The sequence below is a fragment of the Equus quagga genome, unplaced genomic scaffold, assembly GCF_021613505.1.
Source record: "Equus quagga isolate Etosha38 unplaced genomic scaffold, UCLA_HA_Equagga_1.0 251_RagTag, whole genome shotgun sequence".
NCBI lineage: Eukaryota > Metazoa > Chordata > Mammalia > Perissodactyla > Equidae > Equus > Equus quagga.
Window position 1 is genome coordinate 4,376,221 of NW_025799859.1, and position 17,348 is coordinate 4,393,568.

The 17,348-nt window shown below is 33.8% G+C and overlaps 1 protein-coding gene across 1 annotated transcript in view; it reads right to left on the reverse strand.

Annotated features, from left to right (window-relative positions):
* The window catches only part of LOC124233810 (low-density lipoprotein receptor-related protein 1B-like), a 792,861-nt gene that overhangs the window by 434,445 nt on the left and 341,068 nt on the right, over window positions 1-17,348 (reverse strand). Inside the window, exons 32-35 of the mRNA XM_046651030.1 lie at window positions 6,325-6,451; window positions 6,033-6,184; window positions 5,612-5,736; window positions 4,532-4,903 (exon numbers count right to left, since the gene is read on the reverse strand). Of these exons, the coding sequence (XP_046506986.1) occupies window positions 4,532-4,903; window positions 5,612-5,736; window positions 6,033-6,184; window positions 6,325-6,451 (776 nt within the window). The remainder of the gene's footprint in view (window positions 1-4,531; window positions 4,904-5,611; window positions 5,737-6,032; window positions 6,185-6,324; window positions 6,452-17,348) is intronic.

A 17,348-nucleotide genomic window follows, 5' to 3' on the forward strand; every position in this document is an offset into this window, starting at 1 on the left:
TGAAATAAGCCACATACAGAAAGACGAATACTGTATGACTCTACTTATATGAAATATCTAGAATAGGGAATTTCATAAAGAAAGAAAGTAGATTAAAAGTTACCAGGGGCTGCAGGGAGCGGGAAGGGGGAGTAATTGCTTAAACTGAGTTTCTGTTCAAAGTGATAAAAACAGACAGTGGTGATGGTTACACAATATTGTGAATGTAACTAATGTCACTGAATTATACAACTAAAAATGGCAAATTTTATGTTTCATAAGTATTTTTTACTTAATTTTAAAAATTAATGATGTAATATACCAAAAACTGAGTTGTACATTTTTAATGGGTGAATTTAATGGCTATGGTATGTAAATTATATCTCAATAAAACTTTTCTTTTAATGCTTCTTATCTTGCCAGACAAAATCCTTCAATATTGGACCCCTCCCAAAGACTGTAGCTTCATTTCACACCAATTCATGCCACACAACCCATGTTCTAATCATACCAAATGATACATGGCTCCTTGTCTACTCTGTGCTTTTTAATGTCTTCATATTAAAAATTTTCTTAGCTGTTATTCTAGAAGAGTAGTTTGCAATCTTTTTGATCTGAGGACTTTTACACTCTTAAAATGATGAAGGACGCCAGAGATATTTTGTGTGACTTATGTCTCTAGCTATTTATCATTATATTAGAAATTTAAACTGAAAAACTTGTTTTAAATATGTATTAATTTCTTTTAAAATAACAAAAACTGGTTGCATATTAATATAAATAACACCTAAGAAAATAGCTGTATTTTTTAAATGAAAAAAGAGCACTGTTTTATAATTTTACATATCTGATTAATATCTAGATTGCTAGATGACAGCTGGATTTTCACATCTACTTCTTCATCCTATCTGTTGTGTTGTTTTAGTTGAAGTGAAGAAAATTCAGTCTCATACAGCTAAGAAGTTGGAAAAGGGAGGAGCATTTTAATAGCTTTTTCAGATAATTCTGGATATTCTTTCATACTACACTAACGTATGACAAGTGGAAGTTACTTAAAGGTTAGCTTCAATGTGAAATCAGAAACCATAGTGATGAACTTTTCATACTCTATTACATTAAAATTCATTGGTCTAGCTTGCATTTTGAATGGATCATTTACCCATGCATGATTTTATCATGTCATTTGGAAAGTATTGGTTCCTTAAGTTATGCATATCTTCCAAATGTTGACACATTTCATTATGCAATACCCAAAACCTCACATTAGTAATATTACCACCCATCTCATCAGAAAAGCTTTTACGTATTGGGAAGCTATCAAGCATACTATGGCAGATATGGGTCTTCCAAAATTCTCATTTTTACTTGAAAGCTTGGTTTTCATTATTTGCAACAAATATTGTAGATCATTTCCCTCATAGTGGCAGATTCATTGCATTCATTCTTTGGAAAATGTTTGCCACACAACTAGGTTTGAATAACCAATGTGTCTGTTTTTCTTTCTTTCAAGTAAAAAATGGTGTTCCTTAAAAGAAGCATGAACTCAAATAATCACACAAATACATAGTTTCCTTCAGGCAGCCATTGCACTCCAGAATGCTACAGAAGTGCCTGATGTGTATTTCATCACACAGAATATTAAAGAGATGTGTACTGAAAGATCAAAATTTAATAAAATTAAATTTTTTACTCCTTCTTCAATAACATTCTAAGCGAAATTGGCTTTTTTTTCTGCTTTTAAGTGGCAGTGAAAAACACAGTAACTATTAGTCCAATTTGGTGCCACTGCCTTGATGAGAGCTAAGTTGCAATTTAGCAACTACTGCTTTTGTATCATCAGTGCAATGTCAACATAGTGAAAAGGCAAATATCTGGTATTATTATGAGAATAGTTTTGATTTCATAGACTCATTCAACTTAGATTGGGGATCCCTAGGGAACTACACTTGAGGACTACAGGTCTAGAATATTCTTCCTCCTCTTCTCCTTCTCCACCTGGCCCAATCAACTGACAGATTCCTATTGATTCTATTAATTTCCTCATCTCAGCTCAGTGGCATCTTCCATCCTTCCAGGCAGATTTGTTATTCTCTGGGCCTTTAGTAGCCAGCCCTCGTGGTCTAGTAGTTAAGACTCAGCACTCTCACCACCTGCTGCTGTTTGTTTCCCAGTCAGGGAATCACACCACCCATCTGTTGGTTGTCATACTGTGGCGGCTGTGTGTTGCTATGATGCTGTGAGCTATGCCACCAGTATTTCAAATACCAGCACGGTCACTGATGGTGGACAGGTTTCAGTGGAGCTTCCAGACTAAGACAGACTAGGATGAAGGACCTGGCCACCCACTTCAGAAAAAATTGGCCATGAAAACACTATCAATTGTAGCGGAGCATTGTCTGATACAGTGGCTGAAGGTGAGAGGATGGCGCAAAAAGACCGGGCAGGGTTTCGCTCTGTAAAGCACAAGATCTCTAGGAGTCAGAATTGACTCAATGACACTAATACCAAAGGCCTTTAGTATCCTATGGAATCTATTGAATTTCAATATTTGTTTACTTGTAGTTTTCTTCTTAAATTGTGGCTTCTAAAGATCTATGGATTCATATTCATCTTTATATCCAGGGTGCCTGACAAAGAATCTGGAGCACATAAAATGAATTAATAAGTTAATTAATTCATTGTGGATACAATGTGAGCATTTCCAACTCTGAATTGTATCAGTCTAGGAAAATGGAGGACCGAAGAGTGTTATAATGTAAATTTCATAGAGATATACCCAAGGAATCAACAAATCTCACATGTGTCTGAACTCTGTAATCAGGACACTTATAGTTGCATTTTCACACACACACGCACACGCACACATACACATACACAGAGGGAAACCAAAATAGCATGTAGTAGAATATACAAATTGATATGAAATTATCAATATGTATGTTAACCTAGAGAATAAAGAAACAAGAATGTGTATTTGTAAAGTAAACACCTGAACTGATTTGGAAAAGCTGAGTAGGATTTGAATAAGCCAAGAGGACTGTGAAGCATATTAAACGTTGAAAGAACAAAATGAACAGTGGCATGAACAGCATGGGATGACAATGTACAATATGAAGTTTGACCTAAAATATCTGTTCTTTTATATGAGTAAACATACAAGAAGATGCTGTATCTCACTAGCTATCAGGTAAATGTATATTAATATAAATTGACTTTTTGTATATTAGATAGTCATAAGCTAATAAAAATTATAAAAATCATTGTTGGCAAAAGTGTGGGAAAATAGACAGTTGATAAAAACGTAAATTAATATAGTCTTTTTGGAGAGAAATTTGACCAGCTATAAAACAAAAATAAACACTGATTGACTTGCAATTTTATTTCTAGGGTTCTATGCCAAACAAATACTCACATGTGTGAATAAGCATTTATATGCACAAATTTTCATTGTGACATTGTAAGTAATTATGAGACATCAGAAATATCTAAACGTTTATCAATAAGAAAATGGTTAAATAAATTAATTTATTTTTAGTATAGACTTAGGTACATTAGTATAATTAGTATAAAATTATTCAAAAGAATTAGATAGAGCCTTATATACTGAAATGAAAGCTTTTGAAGATATATCGTAAGCGAAAAAGAAGCAGCTGAATAATGCATATAGAATCATTACATTTTTGTAATTATAAATGACATACACACATACATAAAGAAAATTCTGGAGGTATGACAGCTGCCAATTATAAGTAAGTAAATGGAATTGATGTTGCAGTCATAGGGCAGAAATCTCATTTTTAAATCCATATTACCTGAACACTTTACAATAAACATATATTATTTTGCAATTTAAAAAGTAACAGAAAAGATTGACCTCAGTATAGTGAAATTGGAAAAGTGAGAAATATGTGGAAACCACATAGAGATAAAGAAAAGAGAGAAGTTGCATGATATGAAGATAGTCCTTGTAAAAGTTGGATGACAAGAAAGAAATTTCTCTGAATTATATAGATAGTTCATACAATATTATGTTTGAACGATTATGTCCTATAAAATATTAAAAATATTTTAAAATATTACATAATTTCTTTAATAACATTTTCTCAGGACTGTTTTATATACATATTTATATATATATATACAAAAATAATCTTTGATATTTGTTTTGGAAAATATAATTAACTGAATGTAATTAGACAAATATTCTCAAATACATAATTTCATCCAGTGGAAGAAAATACAATTAGCATAGTTTTATACCGAAAAATTATTTTCCACGAATTTAATACACTTATTTATAAGAAGCATTATGAAGGGATGTATTGAAAGTTCCATGATTAGAAGCTAATAATCATTATATACATGCTATACATGCTAGCAGTTAATTGCTTCTTTGACTTTTGGGGAGTCAGATGACATCGCTGCATTCATTCTTTGAATATAAACTCTAGGAAAATGTAATTGCTACATGCAATTGCCATTCTAATTTCTCTACTAAGCCAAATGATACTCATTTCCACCAAACTATTTAAAAAGAAATTGTTTTACTTACTTTCAACAATTACTTGTCTGTCTTCCCAGTTATCTTTAATAAGCTGTATATTTCCAAAGTGTGCATCGCTGTAAAAGATTCGGTTGGTACCTTTTCTTCTTTGATTATAGTCGAAAGCCAAGGCTATGACATTCCTGAAATAATGTGGATTCTCATATGGCCTTATTGGTGAATTTAAATTGGTTTCATCAGAAAGATGTATACTTTTTAATATTGTTCTCCCTGAATACAGCAAATAGCCTTCATGCCGTAGGCAAGTGACTTTATCCTCTGCCAAATATCCATGGGCACAAGCGCAAGTTCTCTGGGAATTTCCTCGATAAAGACAGAGCTGCTGACATCCACCATTGTCCTTGGCACAAACATTGGTCCCTGAGGAGAAAAAAAAAGATACACACACACACACGTTTGTGCTTTTTCTTCTGTTTTTAAAAGAGTTTTTTTCTTATAGAAATATTAAAAATTTAACATTGAATATTCTCATGTTTTATTCTTAGTTTTTAGACTGGTCAGTAAAATAAACACTATAAAGTATTGATTTTTTTTAATCAGACCTCTTTAAATTCTTGGATTTCTTATTTCAAAGAGCACATCCTTTTGCTTCCCTCAATAAAAGCATTAAAAATTTCCCTTAATCAGACAGTTAAGTATATAACTCTTTCTTGAAACATGATACTGAGATTACAATAGGTTTTATGTATTGTAATCTTTGGCATAAGTAATGGATTCACTCAAAACATGAACTGAATTCAGCAAAAAGAATATGCACCACTTTAAACTCTGTGTCTATGAAAGATGCAAAGTATTAAAGAAATTTATGACTCCAATGTGCCTAACATCCTAAGTATATTGGGCATAAGTTTTTACTCCAGTCTTGAGTAAAGATTTAATATGCTATCAAGATTTCTCTATCAGGTTAATTGTCCTCTATGAATCCATCATCTCCAAAGTTATTATATCTTCCTTTGATGTCAAGAAAATTAATTATAATTTATTTTAATGGATATTGTTTGTATGTACAAATGTTAAAAAAATAGAAATAAATAGTACAAAATGTATTTATTATATAAGAATGCTGACCTTTCTCTCTTACTCGGTTAAAGATTTTAACCTCCTTCAGGTTGACTCCAAGACCCGTTCTCATGGTTACGGTTTCTGTGGCGTCATTTTTGTGGCCCCTTCTGATGGACCCATTGGCATGTGCTCTGCCAAGAAGATGAACATACGTGATCAACAATCTTTAGCTAATTCAGATCAAGCCAGTTATTTAAGCTGAAGATAACAGATAGCCCAGCAGAAGGGCAAGAAATCAACTTTACTCTGTGACATTGAAATGGTTGAACCTACAATAGCAAGAGTGACTGCCTTTTCTGTGGAAATTTCACGGCTTTGTGAGATCCCTTTTGTGACCTTGCTAAAGAATGGCTAATCCTACAAGGGTAAAGCAACTGGCACTGAAATAACATTTTGAGACTCAAATACTTATGAAAAAATAAATTACCTGTCAGACCAGTAGATGTAAGCCCCGAAGACTGCAACAGAAAACATATCCACATTGCTCCCTGACAGCACCATCTCACGATTCCCTCCAGTCTCAAGGTCGATTCTTTCTATCTTGTCTGTTCGAGCATCACACCAGTACAATTTATTTTCCTAAAGATCGATTGAAAAGTAATATTACAAGCTGTTTTGATTAAGTGTTTTATCAAAAAAATAAGAGAACACTAAAAGTGAATTAATGCAAGTTGGCAGTTAATGCACTTGAAATACCTAAGAAAAGAAATCCAACAGACCTCATAGTCAATGGAGATGCCATTCGGCCATGCTATTCCTGTGCTCACGAGGACAACCTTCTCTGAGCCATCTAAGCGAGTCTTTCCAATGCAGGGCATCTGTCCCCATTCAGTCCAGAACAAGTAGCTGGAATTAAATTGTTGGTTTATAGAAATATGTAGATAAACACAAAAAGATGTATTATTAATAATAGCGGTAACACTCACGCTAACAGAACAAAACCAATACATTTTAGAAAAAAATATACACGTGATTGTTTGCAATAAAAGAATTGTTATTGTAAAAACTATTTAACCATTCATAGAAATCATGAGGGTGGATTCAAAATCCTACCAAAATACCTTTTGTACATGCTGCTCCCTGTCTGAAATGCTCTTTTCCAACCTGTTTGCCTCATTTGCTTCTGTTTTTCATATCTCAAACATTGTTTCTTTGAAGAAAACTTCTGTATTCTCTCTGTTTATTGCACCATGTCCTCTGCCTCAGAGCATGGATTAGAGTGGAAAATTTACACTTGTGTTCCTTTACGATGTTATTTTTTATTAATATTTTTGCTTCACTACACTACAAGATCAATGAAGACAGTAATCTTTTCTCCTTTTTATTCACAATTACACCTACAGCATTAGGTAATTAGAAAATTTTGAAAATGAAAACCAGTGGTAGGTAAACATTTAATATATGAATATATAGATAAATGCATCATAACTTTCATTTCCGTCCACTTAGACTATTAAATGTTACTATTCTAATCTGAATTTTACAAATTATCTTGTGAAGCCATCTTAAAACATGGATTCATACAAAAGGAGACATTCTTGTTTTAGCAATCTCATAATGCAAAATGTAATGTAGAAGGACTATGGAAGAAAATGAAATATAGAAAGAAAATCCAGAGTATGCTAAAGTAAAACAACATGTGAAAAAATGAAATGTAGAAAAACAGAAAGTATATAATTCATGCTTTCACTCATTCATTCAACAAATAGAATATTTACATTACAATACAGAATCCATTCTTTCAGATAAATAAGATCCATTCTTTTGAAGTCATATTCATTGAAGAAGTTATATTCATTGAAGTTGTTCTTCAATGGTCAGATAACAGCAATGACAAAATTTTAGAAAAATATGATGTGGACTGGCCCAGCGGTGTAGTGGTTAAGTTCACATGCTCCACTTCAGTGGCCAGGGGCTCACAGGTTCACATCTTGGTCACAGACCTATACATGGCTCATCAAGCCACGCTGTGGCAGCCTCCCAAATACAAAATAGAGGAAGACTGGCACAGATGTATGCTCAGCATCAAACCTCCTCTAACAAAAAGAGGAAGATTGGCAACAGATGTTAGTTCAGGGCCGATCTTCCTCACCAAAACAATAAAGAAATAAGATAATGCTTAAAAAAAATACGATAATCATTGATTCATTTAGGCAAAAACGGGTATGTATTCTGTGCATATTTGACACAAGAAGAGAAAGTGAGACAGCATACAGAAAAATCAAAGAAGACCTAAATTCATATTTTGTATCCACTCAGATTTATTTATCCATTAAAAAAGATATTTAACTACATAAAAATATATGTATTTCTTTTATGCATATTGTTTTGATTTATTTTAAAAGTTGATTTTTTTCTCAAAAAAACGCTGTATAAAATAAATGTGGTGGATTTTTACAGCCAGACAAAAAAGAGGTGTGGTTAGAATCCCAAGTATATTAATTTTGAAGAAAGTATCAGTCATATTTACAAGCTCTATAAATCAGAAAGGGAAAACTGTAGCCAGAAATCCAACTATTTTATTGGTTAGATCTAGGTTGAAGCAGGCATGAAAAAATCTATACTTGTACTAAAGCTAAGATTTTTTAAACTTTAAGGCAGACTCTCATTGTATTTAAAAATTATTAAAAATAAAATAACGATTTAACTGGGAGGCAAAATTTGTTGCTCCATTTAACTTTTTAAAGACGAATTTTATCACTAATAATGCTCTTAAAATGAGCAGTCAGACATTATGTTAAATGGCAGGAGATTTTACAATGTGAAGGAGGCATTTTGAGAGCTAGGACAGACATATGCTTCCTTGTTCCATCTGATCTTATCATCTACTTTTAATATACTCCAGAGTTCAAGTATGGAAGGAAAGGTGTATAACATACCTTTTATTTGACAGTAATCTGCCTTCAATGCACTAAATGAGTAATAAAAATATTTCGAGTGAGTAGGCTGAATCAGCCATTTACCATGTTTAGCCCTGAATCTCACAGCTATGAAAGTCACAGCTCAGGAAGTTAACAATCCACAGTCACGCGGCTGATAAGGGTCCAAGCCAGGAACCACACTCAGGCTTCACTAACTCAGACGTGTACTGTCTTCTCTATGTTGTCTCACCAAATATAAATATAATACAACAACACAATAATCTTATATCCACTATTATTTTTCCCTAGGTATAAGGAGTATGACAAAGATCTCCATACTTAAAAACACAAAACAAAACTTGACAAAGGTCTTTGTATTGAGAAACAAGTTTCTTTCTTTTTTTCCCAGACAGTCCCTATTCATTTTAAATTTGCGATACTTCCACGCAGGAGGCAGGGATGAATGCCAATAAAATTAGGGACAAAAATTATTCAAAACAAACCTATCTTGAATACAGATTTTACTCAAGTTTTCAGTAGTGATTTGATAAACTATCATAATATATGAAGCCACATCTGACTGTAGAAATGACTTTTATGGCTAAATAATTTATCAACTTAATAAACTAAAAGATCCTACACCTACCAAAATTAGGCAACATTTTATGAATGTCAGGCAAAGAAAAATTTATTCGCTCCTTAAAGTGAAATTGAAAGCAAAGAATTGAATAGAATTAGCACCTCGAGAACCTTCGGGGATTATAAACCAAATGTAGAGAAAGAACACTCTCGAAGCAAATAAAACTGCAGGGAAAAACTTATGAATAATTTAAGATAGCAATTTACATAGCTGTACTTGAGATAACTTCAGTGAACACAGATTCTTCATATCTAAACATGATCTTTAGCAACGGGAAGAAATGAAAATTTTTCTCACTGCTTTCCGACACTCCATGGAAATAGAGATTTCGTGACATCGTTACATATTGATATAGGCCCCATTTGAGTTCAAATTTGTTGGATTATATGATGTAGCCAAGAAAATTGCCTTTTGGGTATTAGGTTGGTAAATCTAGCCCTGAAAATACTTTTCAAGGCTATCCCAGACCCAGAAATTTTAAAAATTGTCAAAATCAAATCTTATGTTGTATAACGGAATTTTCTCTGGATAATAATGTGTCCCAAACTGAAAAGCCCCTTATTTACAGAGACTTGGATTTACAGAATTCAAAAACTTAAAATTTAAAAAGGGATGTTCAAAAGTGGTTTAAAGGATTATAGGAACACCATCAGAAATCATCGTAACACAAATATCGCTGTTGTATTAATTAGACAGAAGTTCTTGGCAGGAAAATATGCAATGAATACATATCACGAGTTAATTCCAAGTAATTGTTGATGCTTGGATAATAGGTAAAAGATTCAATTTTGCAGCACTGGAGTTCTCAAAAGCCCAGCATACACTTACTGTTCCCCAAGAGTTTTTTTTTTTAAGATTGGCCCCTGAGCTAACAACGTTGCTAGTCTTTTTTTTTCTGCTTTTTCTCCCCCAATCCCCCCAGTATATGGTTGTATATTTTATTTAGCTGTGGGTCATTCTAGTTGTGGCACGTGGGACGCCGCCTCAACATGGCCTGATGAGCCGTGCCATGTGTGCCCAGGATCCAAAATGGCGAAACCCTGGGCCGATCAGTAGCTCTCGAGAACTTAACCACTTGGCCAAGGGGCTGGCTCCCTCCCCAAAAGTTTATTGAATTTATCATATGACAACTGTACTGATGCCAGAATTAGTTTACACATAAATATAAAGGAAAACAAATGATTTCTGCCACAATTAGTTAGATTCAAGCTGAAAAAGATACAAAGCATTATAAATGTCTTTGAAAAATCTCAAAGAAATATGTTTTGAGAAATAAAGCTAACATGGAAACAAATCCTCAACTTTGGTGAGGGAAGGGTAAAAGAGTGTAGGGAAGAAAGAGAAGAATGAATAAGTCTAAACTGTTAAAAAAGAAAACAGTATTAAATATGATTCCTTTATTTTAGATACCTGAACAATAGTGAAAAGCAACTATTTTGAATATTTTCTTTGAAGTTAAGATTCTCTTCTTTGACTGTTAAGCTGTTTCCCTGGAGTACAGATCTGGATTGCAATTTTTACAATAAACTCGTCATTTCTTCCTATTCCTATGCCTACTCTAAAAGAGCAGGATTCGGGTACTTTATCAGATATGGTAAAGAAAACGTGAGATAACCAAAACTTTCCACATTGGCACAAAATTAAAGACCATCTAATTCTCTTATATAGGTAGTTGCCTTGGTGGAGAAGAGAATCAAGAATGTCACTGTGTCCACTGCTAGATTGGGGGTCAACAGTGTGTTACTATATCTGCAAAAAGTAAACAAAACAAAGCAAAAGAAAAACCCTACAGATTAGTAACAGTAGCCAGGTTTTATGTGAGCATGAGTTTTTATTCAACAAAAACTGCTTGTAATTCTCAATGTTTCACTAGGATCACTTAAAAGTCATAACTGAATAGCTTGTAGGCCAACATATCAGTGTGTCCAATATCAGGACACAAGCAAAATAATATAGTATTGTAAAAGCTTGAATACATTTCACGAACACGTGAATTGGCATCCTTCATCCTCTATGAGGAATATGGTATAATATAACCCTTATCTATTCCTGTGAGGGCTTCTTCACATTTCCTTTTTCTTCATTTACATGCAGTATTGTTTTGAGAAAGCATTACATGCCAATCCCAAACACTTTTCAAGTCCTGAATGTGTTACTATTGCTTAGAGGCTCCTGTAACATAAAAAGAATCCAACCAAAGATAGCAGGACACTCTGCTAATAGGAAGAGAGTCTAGAGACAGCATAACCTTGAATACTACTTTTAAATTTTTTTCTTGTCAGTGATTTGGTCAATGATTCTCAAGTGTATTCTTTCATTGCAGTCATGTACTCATTCAACAAATATTAATTGGGTACCTATTTTGTGCTAGGAGCAGATGATATAAAGTAAATTGGACTTAGTGGCCCTCATGAATCTTACCATTTAATGGTAGAGGCAAATGGGTAAATAAAGAATTACCTGAGAAAAATGCTAGCAGAAATACTTAAAAGTTGCTAGTTGTAAGTCTCCACAAGTCTTGAAAGTAGGGGTTTCAACATTGAAAATGCTGATGTGCTATGGTCAGAGAAGTTGTCATTCCTATACACAACTTCAGAAATGAACTTTTCTTTCGAGCCAAAATAAAGATACAGGCCATCTGGGTTATTCTCTCTTTCTGTTTAAGCTTAAAAAAAATTTTTAAGTTATCATTTGTTCTATGGGTCTCATTCTTCTTTCTGTTATTCTTATGTTTTATATTAGATTCCGTCTTGATTCACTACTTTGCAATATTGAGAAATTATATAAAAGAATTATCATGTGTATGCCGAGCCAACACTGGAGAAGTATGCAGGAAAAGTCTTCACAAAGAAGTTTCTTTGGCATATGTAATCCTATAGTACATTAGGCTTGTCACCCTATATTATATTTCGTTTCTTATTTTATTTATGCATTTAATTTATGCATAATTTATTTTATTTATGCATTTAACACCTCATTGCCCATCCTCTCATTTTAACAAATACATACATATACACGCACACATACGTATATGATACTAGTTTGCTATTTACATGTCTAAAATTGATTTTCTTGAGTGAATGGTCAATCTTTTTGGTATCTTCAATATATAATACTTGATGTTTCCCCATAATCCATGAACTTTTCTATGAAATACCTAACACTTAGACTCCTAGTGCTCATGAGCTGATTTAGAATTCTTAAAATATTATACAGAAATTTTCAATTTGTTTCATGACCTCAAACCTGTCTTATACATCAGTCATATCCAACTTACCCTGGATATTGCACATTGAAACAAACTGAGGGAATTCCTTATAGGAAAATAGAGAAAGAAATCTTTCAAACCTCTCTTTTGCCATTTTACCACATTTTTATTGGTCAGATTCCCTTGAGAAATTAGGGAAAGGTCATACATTTGTGTGTGGCTATCTGTGGTTTCCACTCAACACAGCTTTGGTGGTCTGGGCCAGGGGGTCCCTCTTGCAGTGGGAGGTGGCTTGACCTTTCTGGCTTCCCTTTCTCCTCCACCAGCCACACAGCTGCAGTGACAGCCCAGGGCACCTTGATCACTTCTAGGACTTGTTCCCTCCTTTTAGCCAGAGAGGTAAGATCCAATAATCATGTTTACCAGTTAAGTAATGAGGATGAAGCATATTGTACTATATGACTAGTCTTAACTAGTAAAAGACTAAGTAAGATCTATCTAGCTTTGAAAGAAAGGTGTCTGCAGTAGAATTTTTGAGAAAATTCCCAATGAAAAATACTGGGACAGTTTTCTTTCATCTTTCATCATAATTTGTTCATATGCCTGTCTCAGACACCTGTAGAGAAAGATGGCTGTGATTTGGGGCATGACTGTGGTACTCCTGAGTTACCTGACCATCGTGCTATCTTAATATTATATACTAGCAACCCAATTCCACTATTTCTATTGAAAATTAAATTTAATTCTATTTCTTTTTTTATGTGTCACCTTGCCTTAAGATGAAAAACATACTCTAGGAGTTATTTTTATGTTATGGTGTTAAACTACCCTATACTCTTGGTACCTCAACAGATGTTAAACTGTCATCCAAGACCTTCCGTATATTCTTGAGCATACATATATATATATAGTCATTCAAAGACCATTTGACAATATGTACTTGTTGAACACCAAGATTCCATGTCAAACTGAAACTTTGCCATGGAAAGAAACACTCTTCAGTAAGTTATTTGTGGCCATAAATATATAAAGCTAAATTAAGACAGGCAATATGCATCTTGGTGCCTAAAAAGAAAAAAAAAAATCACAGAGTATTTTTGCTTCATTTAGAGATCATAACCATGGAAGTTAGTCAACTTTTTTGGTATCACACTGTGACTTCTCTTTCTTTGTTGTAAGTAGACAATGACTTTTTAGCATAAAGAAAATTATTACATTTCAGTTTTTTTAAAGAAAGTGATGCCTTACCCAAAAAAAAGTCAATGGAGGGGAAAAACTGATTTTTCAAGCTGAACTAAATTCATACATGCTTTCTATTTTGCATTTGGCTACATTTTAAAAGACTTGAAGCCTCCATTGTTCAAAACCAGGCTTCATGCCCACTCTTCAAGGCATATTTATGTCTTGGATTCAGCTAATTTACTCCATTATGGCTAACCTTTTCCCTCGGCAATACCACCTGCCATATTTTAACTTCAAATAGAATATTAAAATGTTATACTTTATTCCAATGATATGAATTTTGACATTTAAATTTCTATGTAATATTACTTGGAAATCAATGTTTGAATAACTTTTACTTAGACTGGTCATTTTTAAGCCTTTTTTTCCCCTCTGAATTCAAGTCAGTAAATATGTAGATAACATGTAGAGAGACACGTATCACTAATATTTCCGAGCAATAATAAACATTTCCTGGAAATAAGCTGAACATTTAAAAGGGTGTATTAATTCTTAACCATGAATCCTGAAAAATGTCTATTCTTGTGATTTAATTCATTTTTAAGAAGTGTTTTTAAGAAGAAGTGAGGGTACAGAGGACAATAATATTTAAAATATTGCTACATATGTCAAAGATTTCTTGTTTTCTAGGATAAAATGCAAATCTTGTTTTGGGGGCTCAAAATTAAGAAATCAAAAGTATTTACTGAGATCCTCCAGCTGAGTCTGTGCTGAGCTCATGGTTGCAATAGAGAGAAATGGAAAATCTAAGAGACATCTGTAAAGAAGAAATGACAGGATTTAGTGACAGAAATAGATGATGAAAAATTCCAGAAAATCTAAAGTAAGTTTCAATTTTGTCAGGACAAAAGAACCACGACAACACACAAAGAGATGCCATGCTTAGGAAAGGATGTCTGTAGAGAAGAGGTAGGAGGATACGTTAAGTTTCAGCGACAGTTGGACAATCAAATAAATAATTTCTAAAGGATCTTGGAAATATAAGTAAAAGAATGAAAATGAGATTTGGGGAGTAATGTAGTGATTCAAGTCCAAAACACGAAAATAAGTTTAAAGGATAAATATAGCAAGAAAGAATGGCATACAAAACTTTAAATGAGGAGAAAGATGTTCAGAGGAGATAAACAATGCTCAGAGGAGATATATGGAAGAGGTCAGAGAGAACAAGAAAACTCAGAGCTAAACAAAGTAACAGAGAATAAATTCTTGAGTGGGTAATCAACTGAGAATAATGTCAAGGAGAAGGCAAGTGGTGTGAAACCTGAAAAATATCTCTGGATTTGGCTATGGATAAATTTAGAAATTTCTGGAAAGAACAGAAGGCAAAAATCCATTTCAGAAGTTCAATGAAGGACGATGGGTATAGGTCTGTATTCCAAGAAGTTGAGAAGTAAACATGCAGAGAGAAAAAAGTCACTGGCAATTTTTTTTTTTTTTAAATAAGACCTGAGACTATTTGAAAGCACAGGGAAAGGCTTCATTGCAAAGAACAAATTAAAGATGATAAAATAGAAAGGAATAGATACTGCATGAGATGCATGAGGAAATAGATGCCATTGTGTCCAGAATAAAAGTGGAGAAATAGATTTAAGAAAGAAAACTTTCTCTGAGGTTACACTCAACTTATCTCAAAACACTCACAGTATGAATTCATACATTCCATTTTCCCATACCACCACATCACCACTCTATCACACTTAACCACCAAATTTATTTAATTGCTTTACTACTCGCTGACATTTTCTCCCTTCATTGCTGATATATTTAGGGACTGTATGACTCATGTTGATGACCCTTGAACATTCCAGCTCACAGTTTCTCATCTTTATCTGTTCCTGGGACCTACACCTCTCTTTTGCCTCTGTCTTACATAAGCAAGGCCACAAACTAACCTTACTTATAATGTGAAAATGTTTTATTTTCTATTTGACCAATCTGAAGCCATCTTCTCTTAATTTATAGAGTTGTCTTGGTCATTCATGTCTGCTGAACCTTAAGTCTGTACTCTTACCTTGGTCTCCTGCTCTTGGTTTCCCTCCATTCCATTATTACCTTCTAGATCTCACCTCCTGACTGGAAACTCATGGTGACTCCATTACAATTGCCAACTTTGAATCTATCACCTCCTACTTCCTTTTCGGCTCATTTTCCCACGTTTTTTGCTACTGCTAATGTTGCCAAGCGTTATACTCAAGGTCATATAAACATCCTAATTAGATTCTAGAAATCCATCCAAGCTGCACTCATGTTGCTTGAAATCTTTTTATTCATATTGTATTTTATTCTTATTCTATTCACCATAATAGTTTCAGCAAAACTTATCTATTCATTCAAAGCTGCTAACCCTACTCATGTTGACTATCACCTATGAGTTTCTTTAGTTTCACCATTGCCACATTCTATTGCCATATTCTGTTTCTTCTTTCACTTCATCTCTAAAAATAGAAGGGGAAGAGAGCTTCCCCTAATTTAATCCTCTCATTTAAATTTATCTCATTTGATCCTCCCAATAACCCAAAAGGATATAGACATTTGAGATCAAGACATTTCAAAAGATCTCAAAGGTAAGAAATATTCAAGCTGGGGTTCCAAACTGTACTGGACATTGTTGGTGCTCCACTTAGACACCCTCAGATCCTGTTTACTATTTCTGGGTACTCCAGTGCCCAGGCTCTACATCCTTTGCCTCTAATAGCTCACATAGGCAGCTTTCTTCAGAGGACAAAATCACTTCCTTCACAAGCAGTACTGAAAGCTAGAAATCTTGGGAGTGTATGTCTTGCTGGAGTGTATGACTTTTATCCAATGAATGATTGGGTGAGAGTCTGAAAGCCAAGCTCTCTTGCTTTGAAGTGAGGTTTACACTCCAGAGTTCCCTAAGCAATCAGTCCAAGGCCTGTACTTTGCTCACAGTTGAACCTTTGCTTGGTCTCTTCCTCTTTCCTATCCTTCTCTCACATCCTGAATTGAATTCTCACTCACGGTTCCATTTCTGGGATGTAAAACACAAATCTTGTCTATCTGCTTTCTGTCCCTTGTTCTTCCTCTCCATTCTATTGCTTCTTCCTTGGCAAGATTCATCCTCCACTCCCTGGAATTTGTCTCCTTTTTACATGCATTTTTTACCCTTTTCCTTTCTGCCAGTTTCCTCCTTTATGCCTAGAAATATGTGCGCTACCCCCAGATTCCCATACTAAGAAAAACTTCCTCTATACCCTATTATCTTCTCAACATACCTTATATATGTTTCTCTTTCTGTTTATTGCCCACATTTTTGTCACTGTAGTCTAAGTATGCTGGTTCTACTTTCTAGTTATTTTTCACTTATTAATTCGTTATATTTGGCTTCTCCTTAAATTGATAACAATTAACAATATCATCCTGATCATCTACTGTATGTTCTGCTCTCTGCTTTTATCTCTCCTAATCTATTGCTGGAAGACTCTTCTTCCTAAAACTCTCTTTCCTTCTATGATACAGTAATTTTTTGAGGACTTGAAATGGCTGTTTTTTTCTCTCTCTCTTTCTTTTGTCTTATTGTTGATTTCTTTTTTCCCTCTTAATTATTTCATCTCTTAACTATAAACATTCTTCATTCTTGTCCTTATACTTATTTTTTCTGTACTTTTTCTTGAGTAATTTCATCGACTACCATGGTTTTTTCCAGAGTCTAAACTCTGTTGGAATAAGTAGCAAATGACTATATTTATCCAACTCATGATTCCATTTATGCTCTATTGAATATCTCTTCTCCAGAATTTGCTATCTCAGAAAAAATTCATGACTTCCAAG